Source organism: Pelecanus crispus, chromosome 6, assembly GCF_030463565.1.
Source record: "Pelecanus crispus isolate bPelCri1 chromosome 6, bPelCri1.pri, whole genome shotgun sequence".
NCBI classification, from domain to species: Eukaryota; Metazoa; Chordata; class Aves; order Pelecaniformes; family Pelecanidae; genus Pelecanus; species Pelecanus crispus.
In genome coordinates, this window is record NC_134648.1 from 38,395,734 (window position 1) to 38,418,565 (window position 22,832).

The window sequence follows — 22,832 nt, forward strand, 5'->3', positions numbered from 1 at the left end:
AATATACCTATTTCTCCAGATGTATGATAGCAAACCAGGTAGAGAATTAGGCCTGTATGCTGAAAGATGAAATTGCATTATTCTTTTTCCTTGCTGCTTTGTAAACTAACTTATTTGCTACAGCAGCACAATTTTTTGATGATCACTCTTAACTTTATCCAAAACCAAATTGGATAATAGTTACTCTGTACATTATAGGTAATGATGGTATAATAATAAGTACTGTTCCTTATGAGAAATCAGTGTGTTTTCTTGCAAAGATATCTTCTTTCTTTATGTCACTGTTTGAATTGTTCTGTGTTGTTATTAGGTGTAAACTTACTATTTTAAGACTAGGGATATATTTACTGAAATTAATGACATTTAAAAAGTTCCTTTAAAGTACTGTGTGAAAATACGAAAATAAATCCCCTGAGAGGTAAATTAAGAGTTATGTCTATTATTACGTCTTTAGTTTGGTAAAACTCATGGGATTATGATCACGGTGTTACAAACCATGGGAATTGTAGGGCTTTCTGTGAAAATTTCAAAAACTCATGGTCAACAATATTAAACTTTCTGTCATTTTGTAAATTTAAAAATTAAAAATAAATCAACTTTTAGAATTCAAATGAAATTTGAATTTAATTGAGTATAGAAGCATTTTCTTGTTGTATGTCCTGTCTTTCCACCTTTCTCTGCTAAATGACTCATAGTAGCAGCTGAATATTTTTACAGACAGTTGGTCCTCTTAGATGGTCCTGTGTTTTCCTTTGTCTCTCTGAAAGCCCAGATGTCTGTAGGCTGGCTCCAATGGATCAGTCCTGGTGGGCTGCAAGTGATACAGTAGTAGAGAAACATTTTATTTAGTTACAGGGGTGTTTATTATTAGATAGTAACAGAAAGCTCCTGTAGGTTAATGTAAAACTATCAGTTCTGCTGCCTTTATTTGTGCTTTCTCACGCTTTTTCTCAGCTCTCAACTTTTCTTGCCTTTTTTCTAGCAATTATATCTATCTACTCGTGTTTTAACAACAATCTTTTTCTTTGCTTCAGTACAGAAATTTTTGCTTGTCTAGTCTTAAGAATGCTATCAGTGTCACGGTGTATGGAATTATATAGTCTGGTTAAAGATGCTTTCTGCAGACATTAAGACAGACATATGAATCTTATGAGGTTCATCATATATTATAATTTTTAGGTGCTGCTGTGTCATTTTGTATTTCTTTGTAACTTCCTTTCTCATGTTTTATAAAAAAAGCCTTCCAGAGCAAGATATAGGTACAGCGATAGAATCTGGAGTAGTAGTTTGTTGCAATAGGTTGCAATAGGTAAGCTATTTCATTTAATAATATATGTTAGTGCTGACCTATTCACTGCATTAGATCTCTTCTTCTCTGTACAAACTTTGTCCTATTTCATACCATCTTATACAAACTAAGTTTGGCCTGCTTGGTATTTAGAGAAATGACAGACCAATAGGTGGTGCAGGATTGCTTAGTAAAACATTATTACTTAATACTTTTCTCCTTGAATAGAATTAGATCAGTGCCTCACAATCAAGTTCCTTATGCAACTGGAAGTAAGATTCTGTCTTTCAAATTAGGGGGAATTGTTTCTCATTTAACTGGGCCTTCTTTATAAAACTAAGGAGACTTTAACAATTAATGGCCTGTTGAATTATGACTTCTTTACCATCTATTTACATTTCTCTTGCAGTTCCAAATAAAATAATATTATTCAATTTATTCTCAGAATTATTATTTTTGTGAAACCAGTCAGAACAGTCTGTATACTTAGTCTGTGAAACGAATGCTTCTGTGGAAAGCATCACATAAAGCCTGTAGAAATTTCGCTTTGTTCTATTATTACCCATTTGTCCACGTAGTAGACACCTTAGGGCAACACAGATTAACATATTCACTGTATGCTGTGCTGTTGTTGCTTACAGCTGATAGACATCTGCCATTTTGAGCCAGAAATACCTAAATCTTGTCCTACATACATGGAATGGATGGTCTGTTTTCCAGTACCATTTGGCAAGTTATGCTCAGAAGGGAAACTTATAAGTACATATTTATATTTATACTTATATAATGTACTTACAATATAATATATAATTTATAGAATATATTTATACTCATACATATACTCAGTGTCAAAATAGTAGAATACATTGAGGATTCTGTCGGCATCTGTGCTATGGTTACCTCGGTATTTTCACTTACAACCTGGATAATGGAATATTAACTCTGCAGCCACCACCTAGTTGTGAGAGGCTTTAAATGTACTAGAGCAGACCGTTTAGAAAGCTTTCATTGTACGAGTGATATGGTCTGAAAGATAGGGTTAAGCACAAAGCTAATACAGTTAACCACAAAGTTAATACAGTTAAGGATATTCAGCTACCTAAAAATAAGATAAAAATAAAATAACTTCGGTCACAACAACCCCATGCAACGCTATAGGCTTGGGGAAGAGTGGCTGGAAAGCTGCCCGGCAGAAAAGGACCTGGGGGTGTTGGTAGACAGCCGGCTGAACATGAGCCAGCAGTGTGCCCAGGTGGCCAAGAAGGCCAACAGCGTCCTGGCTTGTATCAGGAATAGTGTGGCCAGCAGGAGCAGGGAGGTGACTGTCCCCCTGTACTCGGCGCTGGTGAGGCCGCACCTGGAATCCTGTGTCCAGTTTTGGGCCCCTCAATACAAGAAAGACATTGAGGTGCTGGAGCGTGTTCAGAGAAGAACAACGAAGCTGGTGAAGGGTCTGGAGCACAGGCCTTATGAGGAGCGGCTGAGGGAAGTGGGGTTGTTTAGCCTGGAGAAGAGGAGGCTGAGGGGAGACCTTATCGCTCTCTACAACTACCTGAAAGGAGGTTGTAGCAAGGTGGGTGTTGGTCTCTTCTCCCAAGTATCTAGCAAAAGGACGAGAGGAAATGGGCTCAAGCTGCGCCAGGGGAGGTTTAGGTTGGAAATTAGGAAAAATTTCTTTACGGAAAGGGTAGTGAAGCATTGGAACAGGCTGCCCAGAGAGGTGGTGGAGTCACCATCCCTGGAAGTGTTCAAAAAACGGGTAGATGTGGCGCTCTGGGACATGGTTTAGTGGGCATGGTGGTGCTGGGTTGGTGGTTGGAATGATGATCTTAGAGGTCCTTTCCAATCTTAATGATTCCTAGTTTTTACTTTCATTATAAATAATCCAGCCACCAAGCCAGGAAACATGAAATTGCTACTCTACCCTTAATTGGTTTAGTGGTGGACTTGGTAGTGTTAGGTTAATGGTTGGACTGGATGATCTTAAAGGTCCTTTCCAACCTGAACGATTCTATGATTCTAAGATGGGGTACAGTTGGCTAACTGACTAGGTAATAGTTCAGCAGATAGGATCTTGGGATTATAATGGCTCACAAGAGGAACATGAAATGTCAAATCGTGGTACTACTAAAAAGGGAAAACAAAACTCTGATAGATCAATAGAAGTATTGCTTGCAAGACAATCTACTCAGCCATGTCTCAGTTAAGAACTGCATCTAGATTTAGGCACTACAGCCCTTCATTAAAAATGTTTACTAACTGTAAAGAGTCAAGAAGAGTGAGAATGATGAAAAGGGTAACAGTAGTCTCTGAGAAAAGAATTGAGTTGTTATGATTGTTTAGTCTAGACAAGAGAAGGTTGATTGGGACACACAGTGTCATCAAGTGCATGCAGCTGCTGCAAAGAAAAATTATGAAAAACCTTCTAAAAGTAAGGATACCAAAGGAATGCAGAACAGTTTTGGCTAGGGAAATTGTGTTTCTGCATTGGGAGATCTTTAAGAAAATTTGCTTAGAATGATACACATATAGTTGATACTGTCTTGAAGTGCAGAAATGCTTTGGATGACATTTTGAGTGCTTTTCCAACATCATGATCCTATTAATTAAAAGGCATAGCCTACTTTCTGTCCATTGTCATATGGATAGAAACAGCTGGCTATCCTTTTTGCCAGAGTGGAAGCACTTCTATGATTCCCAAATTCATTGCTTTCGTGCCTGCCACAAAATGGCTTATTATTTGAGTTATTCTAGTTTCTAGAGGCTATCATCCTGACATTATTATGTCTTTAGAGGTATGTCTTTAGGTATTATGTCTTTAGAGTAGAATTTGTCTTTTCTGGATGGGGAGAATTTACTGTCTAGATGAATATATTAGTTATGTCCCAATATTAGAGCAAAATAGTATGCAATATATTTAAAAATTAATAAAGGTAATTCTTCTCTCGTAAGAATGCTTTTGAATTGTAAGACAAAATGCATTATAATCTTATACGAGGTAATACAATGCAGTGATTTTTTGGATGTGATATCTATGACATGGAAAAGAGACTTGCTTGCATCCTGACTTTCCCAGAGACTCTAGATGGATAAATAATGTATAGAAGGAGTGGGATTTATGTCTTAGGATAGTTCCCAGTTGACTGTATTTGCAGCAGGCAAAGTTGAAGTTACTGGACAAAAATAAAGAAGATCATTAACACCTGAGTATGACTCAAATAAATTTCTCTCTGGTTTTGGCTAATTCAGTTAGGTTAATCTAAATACGTAAGTTACTGGTATGATGCAGCTTGGCAATGTACATTGGATCTGAATGTATTTATGCCATGTGAGGTGTTGTGGTCTTTAGTTAGGCTTTTTCAAATGCAAGTAGTTGGTCCCACTTTCAAAATTACTTAGAAGTTACGGCTTCTTGGAAATCAAGAAGAAAAAGGGCTTGAACCACCAGGTTATTTTAGTACGTAATTTCAATTTAGGTATTGATTCTATTGGACATTTAGACTTTAAATGTCTTTTGAATGAGACTCCTATTTTTGACTCCTGTTTTTAAAATATCACTGACATGCTTGTGAAAGTGCATCTGTTAATCTAGACTGTTTTCATCATCATTTCTATATTTTCTTATGCTTAGGTTTCAGTTGTAGCATTCTGGACACATGATTTCTGCACCTTTTGTATTACCCACTAACACTCATGTTAAAGCATTTGTCTAGGAATGTATGGTTTATTTAAAAAAAACATATTGTAGGTTATATTTGTGAAATTGTAAATGGACTTCAACTATAAAGTTTTATGTACCAAAAATGTTCAACTGTAAGTAGATTCAGTACAGTACCATTAAGGTCCATAGCTGTTTATGAAAGCAATGAAAATTGAAAACAATTAGCATATTAAAACTCTGACCTATTTTTCTGGAAGAAAAAAAAAAAAAAACCCAAACAAACCCCAAACAAAAACCCACATCATTTTTTTTGAAAGAACTCAACCTTTGATAGATTTGAATATAATTTGAAGGATCTAACATCTTTCGCAGGCTCTGAAAGTCTTCTATAGATGTTTTCATGTCAGATGGACTGAAGTTTTACCTGAAAACAATTTTGCTTTCATTCATTCTATACTCTTAACATTTCTTGGCTGTACATATCCATGCACATTTTTAAGCTGATAGGCACGTGTAATTGTTTTCAAGCCATAGGTTCTCTCTTTCCTGTTAAATTTGCAGAACCAAAATCTACGCTTGTAGTACCAAATAGAAGAAAGGCAGAATTAGGACATATATTTTGGAATGAAATAAAAAATATGATTCATTATGTATTGAGCTATAGTACCCTGTAAGCCTGAAAAAGAGGTAATTTAGAAAAGAATGTTCCTTTGCTGTGATTTAGTCCATGTGCATGCTGTAGCTCCGTTGCTGGACTTACACATATTTTGAAGGTATATTAGTTTTTCCAGTGTATTTGAGCACTTGTTAGTAACTTATCCTCAAAACCTCAAGTATTTTCTATACTTTTTCAAGAAACAGGATAGTTGGATGTTTGTGATGCCACTCTGTCTTCATCTTACAAAAAAAATGAGTAAATGTCAAGTAATTTGTGTCAGGTGTATGCTCCAAATGAAAGTCCATCAATCATTTTTGGCCCTTTAGTGCAATGATTATCATTTCAAAGACGCGGGAGGACATTAAAGATAATGGCTTTTCTGTTGTCTATTATCTCTAACAGACTTCACATAATTATTAACATGTGTTCTCATTTAAGAAGAGTGTCAATATTTTGAGTGAATTGCATTTTTTTAACTGAAAGGGATATGTCTGTCAGCAAGTTTTTTGTCCATCTAACTAAATAAGCAATTACAATTAATGAATTCTGTGTTTCCGCAAGAAGGGCAGATATTACAGAAAATGTTGGAAGCTTTGCAGGGTTGAAACACAATGACTGTCTTCAGCTGTCTGCATAAGATAATAAACAGTGTTCAAACTTGAGTGGAAGTAGTAAAATGCTAGTGCGTGCTCTTCCGAGGCACTCTCACTTTCTTCTTATTTTTTGTGCTGTACTGAGAAGAATGAATATGGCATTTCCTTGTTTACCACAAAGCTCTGCAGTCATGTAGGATATGGAAAGTATCCGTAAAGGGTAAATATCTATTTTGTGGCTTTGTCTTGTTTTTACAGTTACGATAGGAATAAAGAGACTGAAGTAAGTTTCTTACTAGCTCATTTCTTGCCTCCTATTTTATCCTGAGAAATGACCATTTTCTTGTCCTTTAGCAAACGGCTAAAAATAGTGGGGTTTTTTCATCCAATAGAATTGCAAATAGAATTACATGTCTCCTAAAATATTTTAAAATATTTGAAAAATATAAAGCCATCCATGTTAAATAAAAAATAGTTAAACTTGGCTCTCCTTTGAGTAGGAATAGAAGAGATAATGTCTAGTCTTAAGCTTCTGAAATTTCATTGGTAACTCCTGGGGTGTTTATGTAGAATGGCTTGAGGGGCATACTTACTTGCTTCTTGTGCAGGATATTCTTCCTCTGCTTGAACAGGGTTTCAGCAGACTGCTTATGGGTCCAGGCTGTTGACTTCACCATAAAAGTTAATGAGTGGGAATGGAGGGAAACACTGTGATATGCAGGACAGCTTTTTAGCTTATGGTTTCTCTCAATAAATTTAAATATTATGGAAAGAGCCCATGCACCAGCAGGAGGAAGGATTTAGCTTTTAATCACTAAAGTAAACTGAATCTGTTCAGATTTCAGCACCAGTAAGTGTCCTGGACAGAATGTAGACATTACAGTTAGACACAACAGTGAAGTCTGTCCTATAATATTTAATGAAATACATTTCTGGCTGTGTTAAAGAAACACCTTTTAATGGGAATGACAGAATAATTTATGAATATATTCAAGCTTCAGTATGTCTCCACTTCTAAACTAGATGATAAATATTTGAAAGACGTAGAAGGGGCACTTGTGTACAGCAAATCAACTGACTTAGTAACATTAAAAAATAGTCAGGGAACACCACATAGAGCCAATAATGTTATGGATCAGTGAATGGAGTGAGTTAGCACCAGCAGTCACAATTTTGTCACTGAGTCAGAAGGTGCTGCATCCATTGCAATGATACATTCATAGTCTGGAGGAGTGGCAGCAGCTAGCAAACCCTACCAGCTGGCACAGCAGCATCAACTGGCGTCAGCTGGATTTTAGCTGCTTACCTGTCACTGCCAGCTACGAGCAAGTCCCAATATGCTGAGAGGTGATCAGTGATTTGTCTTTTAAAAGCACAGACTAAATAGTTCAACGCAGTCTTTACAAACTTTCATTTTATTTGCCTTATGGTTTTTATGACCTGGAAAAGTGCTGATTTTTTTGTGTCTCCTTTCCATTAGGAATTCACACACGCATTCAATTCCCTGTCAGTGACTTCCCCAGAATAACCATAATTTAGGACAAAATTAGTATCTCTCAAAACATGTTCTCTGGTTTACTACTGATTATATATTTTTGTTGCAAAATCTTCCAAGTTCTAAAAATCTATGACAAAAGTCCTATGTAATACTTAACATTACAACTGTGTTTTTAGAGTAGTTTTATGCCCTATTTAAACTATTCTGTTGTCTTTTGCTCCATTTTTGCTCTCTAATGAATAAAATATTAGCCTTCAGTTACAGATTTCAGTTGGTTGAAGCTATTTCAGGTAGTCTGAGTCTAGTTTGATGCCTGGTAATTGTGACCATGTGTACATTTGTCTAAAATGCATGTGAACATACAGTTAGTTGGCCATTTTAAAACATGAATCTCTGGTTTAGCTTTTAAAACTATACAGGGTCGTCTTTAAAATTTTTTTCACTAATCTTTTAAGGAGGAAGTCTTGCTTAGCAATGTGAGCTAGTTTGATCATACCTGGAGAATATATTAGCACTGAAAAATACTTTAATAGAATGATTTCAAATGTCATATCGTCTGCAACGGCTATAGTCTGGAAAGGTTTTGCCTCAAACTAGGCATGTCTAATGGGGTTTATGACAACCTATGAATTTGCCCCTGAATAAGGTCAACTTAGAGGTCAGTGAATGCTATACAAATTGCATACTACTCAAGCCTGTAATTATCCCTGTAAGAAGTTAATGTGCTGCGGAGTTCAGCAAATTCATGTAAAGCTTCAGAAAAGACCATGATAAACTGAGCAGTTACATTTGCGCTGAAAAATCAGAGTCAACAGGATGTGATGCTTACAGAGTATTCATTTATGGTAACTTGTAGCCAAATAATCTTGTCTGCTTGTGTACTTGGGAGATAAAGGGCCTGAATTCTTTCTCATTTGAAGAAAACACTTTGAATAGTATTACTTTCTTAATATCCAGCATATGTGCTGTATATATAGGCTGAAAAAACCTCCCAGGATAGATTTTATTTCCAGTTTTGGCAGAAAATATGCAACATCTACTTTAACATGAGTTCCTTAAATGTTGAGTCCCTACAACAGGGACGTAAAATATCTGTCAGATCTTTGTTGAAGGCAGCATGTATTCCAACTTGTTCATCTATTATCCAGTTTCAGTACCCTATAAATAAGAATTAACTTTGCATTTTCAGGTGAAAATGTCACTATCGTTTCTCCTTGTCCTGCATTTTTCAGCTGCAAATCTACTTTCATATAGGTGAATGACTAAGCAGTTGCACAGTTAAATATTCCTAAATCCCATAAAACATAGGTGAGAAACATTTGTATGAGTTAGTATAAATTTTGTCAGTTAACTGTCTGTAATGTGAGCATCTATAAGAATATTGCAAGGATAAGGGATAACAATTACTTAAGCTTTTAATGTGATTAAATATATAAATATTAGTGTCACCCAACTATTAAAATTAAATTTTGATACATATAGATTAAATATTGTTCAGATACTAGGAATAGAAATTTAGGGAAAACTTAGCTATTAGTTTTAATTTTACATATGAATTAGAATTTTTAATAGTATTTGTTCGTCAACACTATGAAGTAAGCCAACTACTTGGATCTGAACATTTCTTTTTTTGAAGAACTTGTCTGCATTGCATTTTGTGATGTGCTGCTATTGTATCTTCCTTATGACGTAAATCAAAATCACAAATACCAACAGTCCAAACATTGTGGGAAGTTTGGTTTCGACATTTCTAACATCTGAACTACACTTCTAAAATTCTGATGGTTTACTTTTCGTGACTTTATTTATGGACTGATCCACATCAGTATCGCTAATTTCAACCAGCCAAAATAACTTCCTCAAGGTTTCCCTCACCCTTTTTTTTCCTTCTCCCCTCACTGGACATCTGAAAAGATTACAGTCTGAATGTCAGTATATTATACTAGTAAGTGTCTGTTACCCAAAATGTGAACAAAATCCTCAAATCCTTTTGAAGTGTCAAGGGTGTGGAAGAAGTACATTCAGACAAGAGTGAAAGAAATCCTTTCAGTAGCCCCTCATGTTCCAGAAATAGTGTTGAGAGGTCATAAGAAGACAATTCTCAAATTCACCTTGGTCGGGAATTGATCCTTTGTCAAAAAGATAGACTTAAATGTGTTCACACTGAAATATAAACTAGACAAACGAAGGAACTTGCGATGTACTCAGAGTGTCGTAAATAGTTCTGACCTGATCACCTTAAGGAAAAAGTATATTCCAGAATAAATATTTGATGTGCCTTTTTCTTTCTTAATAGCATCCTGCAAGTAAGAGGTGATGCTCTTTACTAGACGTGGTGAGAATTCAAGCTTACATGTATCAGCCAGTTGTTAAGGTGCAGAGCACAGAGATAAGTTGAAGGTCTTACTACCACATTTAGTTAATAAAAACGTTTGATGTTTGGAGGCACACTGAATTCAATTCACAAATTACCTTCTGTCATTAACATCAATGAATCCTTTGTAGAGTGTTCTTTTGATCTCATATCATTTTGCATCATCTTTCTAGATTATCAAATTGTTGGATGGAAAACGGTCTCAAACTGTAGGAATTTTAATATCCAGTTTGCACCTGGAGATGAAGGATATTCAACAAGGTAAGTGTTTTTTACACTTAATGTATCATATTTGCATGGATATTTTCTCATAGCCCCCTTCAGAGAATTTCTTACATTACAGAATGTGCTTTGAATATAGTCTTCTTTAAGGTATCAGAAAAATCATTCTTCTGGTATGTTCCAGTATATGTAAAAGTTTCACCTAAATAATCAGAATTGAATTTAGGTACAACTCTTTCTGTACTATTTCAGTTCACATGTCACTTTCAGTACAGTGTTTTCTCAAAACTGTTTCACATTCCTCCCCTACAGTTCCCTCCTTTTATTTAAGCAAGTCCTCCACTGACAAAAATTAAATGGAGGGCTTACATATAAATCTTTTAGGCTTCAAACATGCAGTCGGTATTTGTTCAATGTTTAAATTTTGCTTCATTAGCAGTACAAAAAGCACATCCCAAACTGATGCAGCTACCACGTAGCAATCAGAAAGATGATTACTGGATGGCAGTTTTCAAAGCATAGGGCTACTCAGTGTATAAATTCCATTACTGGTAGAAATTATCTGAGTTTGCCAATAAAACTGTAGAGAAATACAGATTTTTCAGAACACTGGGGTAATTCAGATTCTGCTTATGCTCTGGATTTAAAAAGATATTGTTTAAGGATATTGTTTATTTCTTTTTCACATTAAAAAAAGGAAAATATTCACCATTTAAAACAACTGCTGGAAGAATTCAAGTTGATGCCTCCTTTTTGCTATTGTTTTTCCTCCATCACATGCAAATACTGGGTAGGGTGTTGAGATGCTGCTGGCATTGATTATTATTAATTTCAGAAGAGCCTTTGAGCATCTAGCACTTTAAAAGCACAAGGGCTTACAGATGTCTCTTGGGACGGAGGGAAACAACGAAAAGAAGGAATAACTTTATGCCTGCCAGTATTGTGTGAAAGGTATCAGAATGAGATGGAAAAAAACTGCTGTTACTAAAGGTCTGAATAATTTGCTGGCAGGAATTACAGCAGTATAGGATAGGATAGCAGCTGTATTATAAAAACTGGGTAGTATTCTTAAGTATCTTCAGAGATGTTTTCATGACTTTATTTTCCATGCCATGATGTTCTACTAAAATAGAACATCTCTTTCTCTCTCTCTCTCAGTCATTTGCTGTACTTCTATAGCTTTTGAAACCCTCTGGCCAATTTATAACAAATTTAAGAGAAAAGAATAAGTCAAATGTTTGGGTATGTATACACTAGCATTTTAGCTAGAATCAGCAGTGCACTTTTGAATCAAACCTACCAGTTGTCCCCTTTGCTGTGTTTGCATTGCAGAACAATGCAGAGCAGTCTCAGAGTGCACAAAAGTCCTACAGAATTAAATTAAATGAGATGATGTGCTCTAGGAGCATGCCAGCAGTCTCCACCTATAGCAGGCTTTAAATTCCACAGGATCAGATGAGATATAATTAAAACTCCCTGAAATGTGTATGGTGTGAACACTGTATCCTCAGTACCAGCTGTTGCTGTTTACAAATCCATTTCTAAAGACTACGCTACTTGCAGTTGTAGACATAGCTAATGTAGTCCTACAAGTTTAATGAAAATTAGAGTGTTTGTAGAAGAGAGATACCAAAACAAGTGCTGTCACTGAAAGAAAGTTTATAACTCATCACCCTCTCTGTTCTGAGGTAGCAAATGACTGGCCTGTCACCACATGTGTTGCTCAAGGCAGCAATAGGATATGCTGCCTCTTGCTTATGGAAACAGCTAGGACTGTTAGTGGAAGTTTTTTTTTAAATATATTACAAAGCACTATGAGTGACTGTAATCAAGATCTGTGTGCAGAGACTATCTAGGGGGAAAAAACAGTTCACCACAGTCACAGAAAACATCTGTTCTGTAGAGAGGATCTTTAGAAATGCATATTACAATGAAGAGAACAGTAGAATTATGCTTGTTTCTCTTTCAGTGTGTGTTTATCCCCTAGTATTTTGTTCAATTTAAAACTGTGTGCAGTCCTGCCTATCAGCAGACAAATTCTTTGAAGACTGCTACAGTCAATGTACTGGATGAAAAAAGGTTGTAATAAGCTAACTAGCTCATGACAACACCTAACCAAAAAAGCATATGATCATTGGGTAATGAATGTCAAAGTTCTTTTTTTTTTTTTTTTCTAAAAAGTGAAGTTACAAAGAGCTACCTCTAAGAAACGTAAAAATTAAGCATTCATCCCTTTTTTCAAGCCAGTTTCCATTGCATAATTCAGTATGTGAAAGACAGGGAAGAGAAAAGTTAATGGTCTTTGGCAGCTTGCAACAGAGAATGAAGAAACTTGAAGCAAAAGAAAGTTGAAATGAAAAAAAAAAAGGATATCTAATTTTATTTCAAGTTTTTCTCACCATGTTTGTTGAAAAGCCATGTAGAAATGAATTTACTGTCTATGTCTCTAGTGTACCAGTTACTCTACCTTAAGTAGCAGTTACAGAAATACAGATAGAGAAAAACTGTCCTCAAATGCATGGCCCTACGCATACAGATGCATGCAAAATTGTGGAAAGACAAAACAAGAGGAATCACAAGAAAAATTATATGCTCCTTTAAAATAGTGTGAGAATTCTGCATCTATAGGATTACCCTCTCAAATTAAAGTAAATAGCTTCACAGCATATTCTGTAGATAGCTCAGCAGTGCAAAACAAGCAAGTGACCATATCTGGCACCCAGATGTTTCAGTTTGCATTTGATAATGAGCCAGCTGCCACACTTCAGGAAGGGAATCTCCCACACGTTTGTTTGAGAGAGTGAAGTTCATCCTTTGCAGATAAGTTTAAATTCTTTCTGTATTTGAGTACAGTCTAGGGAGAAGACAATGTAAAACTGAATAATTATTTTGGCTAGTGTTGGTATTATATGACGCAGAGGGCAAGTTAACATTGTCATGCTGCACCTGTCCTAATAGCTTTTTGGTAGGTGGGAGAGGTGGAGAAATCCTAGGTGCTGTAATGTTCTGAGAACACTAGCAAATTTTATTGGTGAATCCGGTACTGAAGAGGGTAATACAGTTTCTGATTAGACCACTATTAATAATACTAATTTCCTGAGCAGACAGAAAATCTGTCTCGGTATGCTATATAGGATCTGTATTTATATTTAAAAATCAAATAGCAATAATAAAATTGTGCAGAGGTTTGAGATTATTTTCAAGGCCTCTTCTCTGCCTTTTTAAAAAACTTTATAAAGAAGAGATGAGGAATAGTGGAGATCAGCTCTTCGGTAAGGAGCGTGCTTTAACACTACACACTTAGAGAAGTAATGTCCATTTCATATCAATGCACTTCTGTCTTACTTTTCCTGTCATTGTTCAGCTGAAATATTACAGCTTGAGAGACAACTTGTGGCTCAAGACTACTTGTGTGGCTTTGCTATTGAAATACTACAACTCACTCCACAGTGAGGTGTTTCAGTTCTGTTTCTAATGGGAAATGCTGATTATAACTGTGTGCAAAGACCCTCTGTGGGCACTGGTCCCAACTTTTTTCAGGGCAACATTCCAGTCACTCAGGCAGTTCCCAATATAGTAGCTAGCAATAGCAGTGTACTGGAAAACACATAATAATACTCTTTCCTGCAGTGTACATAATCTGTGCTGGCTTCCTATAAGCTACTGAGATTTTTGTTCAAGAGTAGACTGGCAAAATTGTGGGGCAGCCCAGATAAAAAAAGTTTTAGTTACAGAAAATGGCATGTAGATAAAATGTAGATGCCTATGTCCAAAAGAGTGATTCTTCCAAATCCCTCCCTACCTCCACAGTACCTGCATTTTACCACTAAAATTCTGGGGCACCAGAAGTTCTGCTTCTGTACACTGCTGGAAATAGTTCATTGTCTAATACCCATGATTCCCATCAGGATGCATTAACTAGATGGTCTCACATGCCGGTATATTTTCCCTGGGACCAAATCTATGAGATGCAGCAGATCACACCAGATGCACGCTTTATAGCTTATTGCACTCTCAGTGGCAGTAAAGTGCCACATACTCCATGCAGAACAGCTGCATGGCTTTGCTAGTACATTTACCAAGGCAAGAGTTTAACACTGTAGCACTGCAACGCTGACAAAACTTAGCCTATATAGCAAAGGGGAGAATTTAATGCTGATCCTTGGCATTGAGACTATTTGTAATGCTAATTTAGTATTTTTTTTTCTTTTCTGGATTTTAAGCAATTAAATATAATGTCTGAGACTCCATTTATTAAATCAGAGTAGCACTGGCCAACATGTAATAGCATGTATGGGGACCTACTATGTTTATTGTGCATTTGGAACATTCTTGTGTTCACCAGCAATGTAAATTATCCATGCAGAGGCACATTAAGCTTTGAAAATATTAGAGAAATGTATTTGATCACACTTAGATGGAATGGATTGGAATGGATTAGGTCACGCCATCTGCTTTTGTAGTTTCGCGTTTATTATTGGGTTTTTTTTTTTTGGTTGCTCCTCAAATGTGGAATATATATTTTTATTATAGTGTCACAGTAATGATATTCTGATGGTGAGCAATGCAAATAACTATCATGCTGCTCTGTGTCAAAATTTTTTGCGTGGCATTGGAGGAGGGGACCAACTTTCTAGAAAGAACACAGTTATGATACTATTGTACAATGTCAGTCAACCAGTTGAAAAGTGTTGGATTGGTCTTCTCCAACTTTGTGATTTACCCTCCGTTGTCAAGATATTGGAGTAAATAATTGGAAGAATGTGAACAGCAGATTAACTCACCCAGACTGATGATCACTCCAATAATCATTCTAATTCTATATTAAGTTTCTAATCATCCTGGGATTTCTGTGTGGTCTTCCTCTAATGAGAGACCATAGAAGTTATATAAATAGGTTGCATTGTCATAGTGCAATTTATACTTTATGGCACGTTTAAACTTTAGAGAACAGTGTAACCAGGCACTTAGCATCTGAAAGACTATGTTTTATATGTATAAAGCAAACTATTCCAAAGCAACTCTAATCTGCAGACCTTAGTGTGCTCAGAATTTCTGGATCCCAATTTATGTTTTAACCATATCATGCAGCACAAATAGTTTCACAGTTCCTTTCTCTGTTATATTTTGGAAATACTTCTAGATAAAGATATCTTGCTTTATGTGAAAAGAGTTTTATTGGGGTTTCAATTAAAATATTTTGCAGGATGGAAGTATTAGATTATAAAGGTTTAAAAACTGTTGTTCCAAAGTTGTGTGACTTTTCCACCTACACAGAATGTTACATGTATGCATTCTATCTATACTGTATACTATGCATGAAGAGATAGCTACATACTCATCTCAGAATTTGGGAAACAATTTTCTTTAAAATCTATTTTCTTTGTTGTGGAAAATTTACAACATATGTTTTTGTGAATCTGCCTTTGGCATCCAGCCTGATGTGTGTAGGTTAACATTAGTGCCAGACTCATTGCTTCATGACTTCTTGCAGGAGTTGAGCTTTCTTAGTCTTGTAAACCTATCTTGTGCCCATTACAATTCTTTGTAATGTATATTTTCATGGTTTTTGTGTTGCATGATAGTTAAACACTGGAGAAAACCTTTAAATAAGTTTAGAACATAACATTTATGTTCTAGAACATAAACCAGAGTGATTTGGATATTTTAGGCAGTTTGGCCAAGCAGGGACTTGCATTTAACAACCATCGTCATTTTCTAATTGACTAGATCAGTCACAATTTAATTTACATTTCCCAGTGATGGGCTTCATGTCCCCATGAAATCAAGCTTTACTCAGCAGAATGTACTACATAAAGCAATGAAGTACTTCCCGGTCAAATAAATGTACCTTTGGCAAGCTCTTTTTATTTAAATAACATTTTTCGGTCTTATCGTTAGGGAGCAGTTAAGGTGATTTCTTCATATTTCATAGTTTAATTGTCACATTAAGTGGTTTGATACTGCTGAGTATATGGAAGCTCTGTCAGCAGGACTTAAATCCCGATTTAACCAAAATGTGTTTAGTAGGAGTGAGGCTGTATATCAGAGTCAGCATTAAGACTGTTGGTGTTTAAGCTGGTTAAGAGAAGTATCTTTTTCTTATTTAACCTAAGTTCTACAGTTGTATGTAGACTGCACACAGTATGCATTAAATTCTCAGCTTTTCTTTGGTTTACATTTTTGAAGGGATAAAAGAGAGTATGTGAAAAATCTGTGCAGTGGGGAATCTGTTTTTTACAGTTAGATTCATTTTTAAGAAGTGAGTCTGTTAAAAACCTTTGGTACAAGTTTATATTCGAAGCAATACTCTTACTATGTGAAATGTAGTTGGCAAGTATTTTTATGTGTGCCTGTTAGTTTGAATGCATGATGCTGATCTGTTTTTTGTCCTAGCTGACGGTTATTATATCCTAATGGGTGCAACCCTGCACTAATGATCCTTGTGTATATAAATTCTTCTTGTTGTGAGCAGACACCATAGGCCACATAAAAATGTTTGCCTCAATTTCCCTGCAAAAAAGGATCTCAGAAACCAGACTTGGCCAAGTAACAGATTTTTTAAAGGTAGAGGAACCCAATAAAATTACCAGCTTTTCACAGCATGAGTCTACTTCCTTTCGACATATTGTGAGGTGTAGGTGAAATATTCTAACTGAACTGACAGTGTAAGGAAGACAGCTAACTAGAAAGCAAGATAAAAGTAAAAACCACCATTGATGATTGATATTGTAATAGCTATTAATTGTTTTGGAGCCTCTTTTGTAGATTTATGATACTTCACCTATATTACTTACACTTATGTGAGTCTTGATATAATGAGATTTAATGCAGTAAAGTATCAGTTAAATTCACTGTATCAGGAAGAGCATTTTGAAAAACTTATCAAGGTTTTTATTCATTTTAATAATGTTAATATACATATGATTAAAATTGGGTTTTGTTTTTCACAGAAAAATTAAGAAGCTGTTCCTTGTAACTCTAAGTAAAAACTAAAATAATTAGTTTCTTTGATCTAGTGTAATAGGGGTTTTTCAGCTGCCCCAATTCAAGTTAATTTACACAACATAATGTGAACGTATTGCACATGCCGTATTTTAAGAATATGAACACTAAGACACCTATGAATTTGGGGATTTCTTCCAGCTTTTCAAAATCAATGCTTCTTTTTTTAAAAAATGGGCCAATCTTCATAATTTTACATGTTTTTGGTTTTGTCTTCTGCTCCAAATGTTTATGGCATTAAGTTCGATCAGTTTGAATGAAAGAAAGATATAAAGACAAAGATAAAGATTAAAATACATAAAGATGACATAAAGGAGTCTGTGTGGGTTTTGGCAGTACTTGTGACTTTTTAGGAGTGTGTCTCTACATACATTAACATCCTAAGATGTCCAACAATCATTGAATTGAGTAATATGGCTAGATTTTTAACTGCAGCCTGTCTGCATGGTCATTGCCATTAATACCAGGACAGGCTGTATAGCAAGTAAATGAGAAAATATTTTCCTGGTACTTTTATACAATCACATACTTGTCCAAAAGAGAAAACAATTCATAATAATGTCTCTTAACACTGATTATTATTGATTCTGTTAAAAATGCGTTCATTTATCAGATTGTATTTTATTAGTTTAATCTCAAACATTTTTTGCTTTATCATGTCACTTCAAAACAACTTGTATTCGATACAGTTGTTAGAACTGATGTTCAGTACAGAAACATGGCTAAGAAAATATGGCATTAAAAACTACTTTGCGATTTTGGGGCCTTTTTTTCTGACAAATCTCTGACTGAAAATTCCAGTTAGATGTACAAATCTCTATATTCTTATTAAAGTGTTCTTTTTTCCAAACTACTTCCTCTCATTGTAGTAGTTCTGTGCCTAAAAAAATCTACTATTAGTTACATGTTTAAAATTTCTCGTATGAGTTCAGATTACCTCCTAAGGTAATAAGTTGCTTTTCTAGATAACTCTGGACAAATACATTTCTCCTTGTAAGCAGATTTTGGAATATTCCAAAATAGGATGAAAGTGAAACCACAAGGGGAAGTTTTTGAACTCAATATGCATATTTTAAAATCTTAACAATTAAATATATTGGACTGTGAAACCAATTTTCCAATATATTTTGCAGTCTCTTAGGTTCTTTTGAAATTTCATTGGGTAATATAGAAGATAATGCAACTCATGGAACCATCTTGCAAGAGCCAACAGATGATCTCATAGATTCTATCCCTAACGATTTTTCTTTAAACAAATAATTTTGTCAAGCTTGGTTGTTTGGGCTTTATATTTGGTTACACTCTTGAGCTTTTTTTGAATCTTTCCATTAGGACAAAAATAGTTGGAGATACTGCTTTTTTTCACTGATACTGTCTTCTTCCGTATAATTCTTTACTTCTAACCAAGGTGTAATGTCAACAGATGGAATCATAATTGACAGGCAAAATTTTAAAGCATTCTAAATGTCATTGGACCTTTTAATAAAATTAATTAGCCTGCCACAGAGAAAATTTACTACCCTGCTGGTTAATTTCACAATGTAAAATCATGGGGTAGGTGGAAGAGCAGGCGAAAGCTTATTACTTTTAAATAATTATTTAAAGGTGTGTGCCTTGCCCCTTTCAAACATGGATTGCAAATGCAGCAAGAGCTTTTAAAATCTTTTAAATTCACAAGCAGTCACGTTTCCTTTGAAGAAATACAATACAGTCGAAATTAAAAGTTATCAGGTACTAGCTAATGGTGAGTCACTGGTTATGTGGAAAACTGGTAGTGGCCTTAAGCTTGATTCTTTTGGGATTAATGTTCCCAGTAACATTTAAACATAAGTCAGGAGTTCAGAAATCATGCCCTGTCCCATTATGAATCTTGATGAAATGCTGGCTTCAGAAAAATTAAATATCCAAAGTTATTTCTGTTCCATTGTGCACCTCTTGGCTTACTGGAATCTAACATTAGAGAGCATTAGAAAGCACAGTGAACCAATCCTGTTTAGTTTTCAGAAGAGTCCCAATACACTGCCTAAATTGTAATGGGATTTGCCAACATTGGAAATACCTAATGCCATGTATTCAAAATGTAGTAATATTTGGAACTAAGATAGGAAACATTTTGAGACTTTTCATTGTTGGTAATTAGGCATAATTAATCATTGAAGAGTATATTTTAGGTGTCTCTGTGTGATGTTTAAAAGTATTTATCTAGAAATCATCATGTGGGTAGTTTTCTAGTGGGTAAAGGTACTTCAAACGTGAGCTGCTCTGTGAAGATACCTTAAAATTCTGTAGCACAATCTTTTGTGCTTGCAAATTTGCAACTTGCAAATCTTCCAAGTTTGTCTACCTGTCTACTTCCCAAGATTGCTAGCCCCAAGATAAGCGTATCTCCCTGTTCTCATATCTCCCTGATCTCCCCTGCACATAGAGAGACCTAAATACCCTAACTCTCAATTCCTTCCTGTCCAGCCTTCTAAGCTACCATGAAATCTGTGCTGTTCATTGTCTGGTATCAGTTGTTCTCATGTTCTCCTGCCTGGCCTGCTATGCAATCAGCTGAGTACCTGGCAGGTCATACCTTTGACTGGTATACTGGAGAGGAAAAGTAGAACTCCATTCTCCTGAGACAGAGTTTATAGTAAGTTCTTGTGTGAGTGCTGTGACTTGAAGTCAGAACATAAAATGCTGAAAATAATAAAATGCTAACTGGGTACGAATATGTCGCACTTCGGGACATGGTTTAGTCTAGTCTACCCTTGATTGGTTTAGTGTGGACTTGGTAGTGTAGGTTAATGGTTGGACTGGATGATCTTTAAGGTCTTTTCCAACCTAAACGATTCTATGATTCTATGTCCTTTAGCTAGGTCAGATCTCTTTAGTGCATTTCTCAGGAAACAGAATTGAACTCTTAAGCATGTTTTCTAGCATCTAATTTGTGATTGTATTCTATACAGCTATACTGTGTGTTGATGACGCCGTAGTAGATCTGGAAACTCTGGAAGCACTATATGAAAATGTAAGTAAGCTAGGTTAAAGCTGTGGTTAATCACCATAGTATTTCAGACACAGAATAAGTAAAGTTTTATTTTATGTTGTCATTTTAGACTACAGACATTATATAGAAAAAGTCCTTGGGGAATTTAACAGTAATAAAATAGGTAACATAAAAAAATATCTATTGACATGCTTATTTCTCTTACTGGCTTAGTTCTTAAATGTCAGAACTTTAAAATGGTGGAGTGCCTTTGGAATCAGGTTAAAATGTAAGAAAGGGCATAGCATCTAGCAGTGTTCTTTCCTGGACTGCCTGAAAAATACTGGCCTTGCTTAAGGCCTATTTTGTGCTCACATGCTGAATTTTTCCCATTCAAGATATAAGTGGCTAAAACAGTTAACTTGAGCTAGTGCATTACTGTCCTTACCCAGGTTGCTCTGTAGACTAAGTATATAGCGTTCATGAACTGTGTGACTCTGAAGTTGCATGAAAGAATACATTTACACTTGGCTGTAGAGCTATCAGAGCTACCTCTCCAACCTAAAGTCTGTGAAGCATCCTACAGCAATATTTGCAGTACTGTGCTGTTCAAGGATGCTCTGCTTTGTGGCCGTTGGTAGTAAATGGCACTGCAAGGTACTGAAGGAATTTATCATGGATCTTTATGCCTCACTCTTTTGCATAGTCTAAGTGTTTCCCAGTAAAAAATGTAATTGTTACTTGCAGACAAACAGGTAAATTAATAATTTATTAATTTGTTATTAATTAGTTATTAATTACTTTATATTAATTCACTCAGAGAGCACAAAAGGATGAACTGGAGAAAATCAAACAATATTATCAGACTTCAAAAGAGGAGGAACTGAAGCTTCTGGATAAACCAGAACAGTAAGATTTTTTTTTTTTTTTTTTTTTAATATTCTATAGTTATATAGTATAGTCCTTTGCTGATGTGTTAAAAGGGGTCTTGATACATAATTTTGGTAGCTAATTTAACTTTTTTGTGTATTTCAAGGCGTGATGTAAACTTTGCCTTTATCACATAACTTTTTTCACACATGACAGATTTTACTACATCAACTTGGAGCACCAGAACTGATAAAATATGTAGCCTTGAATCAATAAAAAATTGTTCCTATTCTCACATTTGTAAAAGGCTTATCCTTCCCTTAGAGCTTTCAGAGATAAATGAATGTGTCATAAAGCAGGGCCAGACCGATTGGTTGTTGATTCTTTGAAAGAACTACGCAGGGGGTTTTGGTGAGTCCTGTGACAAAGACACAACGTGCACCCTGGTCATGCTGATTGAAGACCTAGAAGGCTGATTCCGCAGTTCATCTCCTGTGACTGTTGTGGCCAGTGACAACTGTTAGGATGAAAAATTTCTTAAGTATTGCTCCTTCTGTTGTAATAAACCTTAGAGCAATGTGAAAATCACAAGAATCTGTGAGCAGAATGGTAATCCTGAGTTTTATTTTAGTCTATACATTTGATTTCAGATTTTGGCCTACCAGTGGTGTTTGTCTTCTGCTACTTTGCTACTTTTCCCTTTGTACTTCCATCCTCTCCTTCTAATCACACTGCAATTTCCTGCCCTGAGGCCTCTCTTCCATATTGCTTCCTTTTCCCTCTTGTCTGTTTTTGTCTTTTCTGCTGTCTTTGGCATAAGACAGGGTAGGGGGAGGAAGAACTGAAACAGCAGAGATAGTATATATGATTGGTTGATGTCAGAAGTATTACATTTTCATACCTTTTTTCCCCCATTAAAATGTTAGTAGTGAAGAGCAGAATTTTTTTTCTCTTTCTCCTAACACAAAGCAGCTAAATACTCATCTGTGACTGTGCACTAGGGAGTAGGTTAATGCTGGGAGATGAGGCTATCACGCTCACTCTTGATTAAGGGTGGCTATCATTCTTGAGTAAGACTTAAGACAACAAATATCTGTATAGTGTATAAACTAGCTTGTTCTTGCATCCCATATCCATGGCTTTCATTGCATTGGCTTGGGGCATAAGAATACATTGTGTGACTAGTTGATGTTTTCCAGAGCTTGAATCTTTGGCAATCTGTTTGCTGTATGTCTGAGTGAAATAAATATTAATGCATTTTGTGTTCTGGAGCGTATGAATCTTGTAGAGCTCTAAAGTTGTAAAGGGTTGTCTGTTTTTGTAAATTACAGTGGAGAGAGGTTGATCTTAATTAAACACAAAGCTGGATTTATGCAATCATTGTTCCATAATTAAAAGTAAAGAACTGTAAATAAAGCAGTTACACCTGATCATTCAGAGTGAAATAGTAGTGTCAAAGACAAAAGCTACTTTTTATCAATTATTACTCTTCACGTTCTCTCTGCAAGTCTTAATTATCCCATTTTTACCCTATTATTCAACTACATAGGTTAAGAAAACTAGCTTTTTAAAATGTTGCCTCAAGGGGGAAACAATTTGCTGATGCTGCACTTACATAAATTTCATTGGACCTTCAAAATAACATCTTTTCTGAAAATTCAGTAGATCAGGTGCTACTGCTTTTGTTGTCTA

The 22,832-nt window shown here is 35.6% G+C and overlaps 1 protein-coding gene across 1 annotated transcript in view; it reads left to right on the forward strand.

Moving 5' to 3' along the window:
- Positions 1–22,832, forward strand: part of LOC104032398 (formin-like) — a 145,436-nt gene that overhangs the window by 57,381 nt on the left and 65,223 nt on the right. The window contains exons 6-8 of the mRNA XM_075712627.1: positions 10,246–10,333; positions 20,251–20,312; positions 21,091–21,179. Of these exons, the coding sequence (XP_075568742.1) occupies positions 10,246–10,333; positions 20,251–20,312; positions 21,091–21,179 (239 nt within the window). The remainder of the gene's footprint in view (positions 1–10,245; positions 10,334–20,250; positions 20,313–21,090; positions 21,180–22,832) is intronic.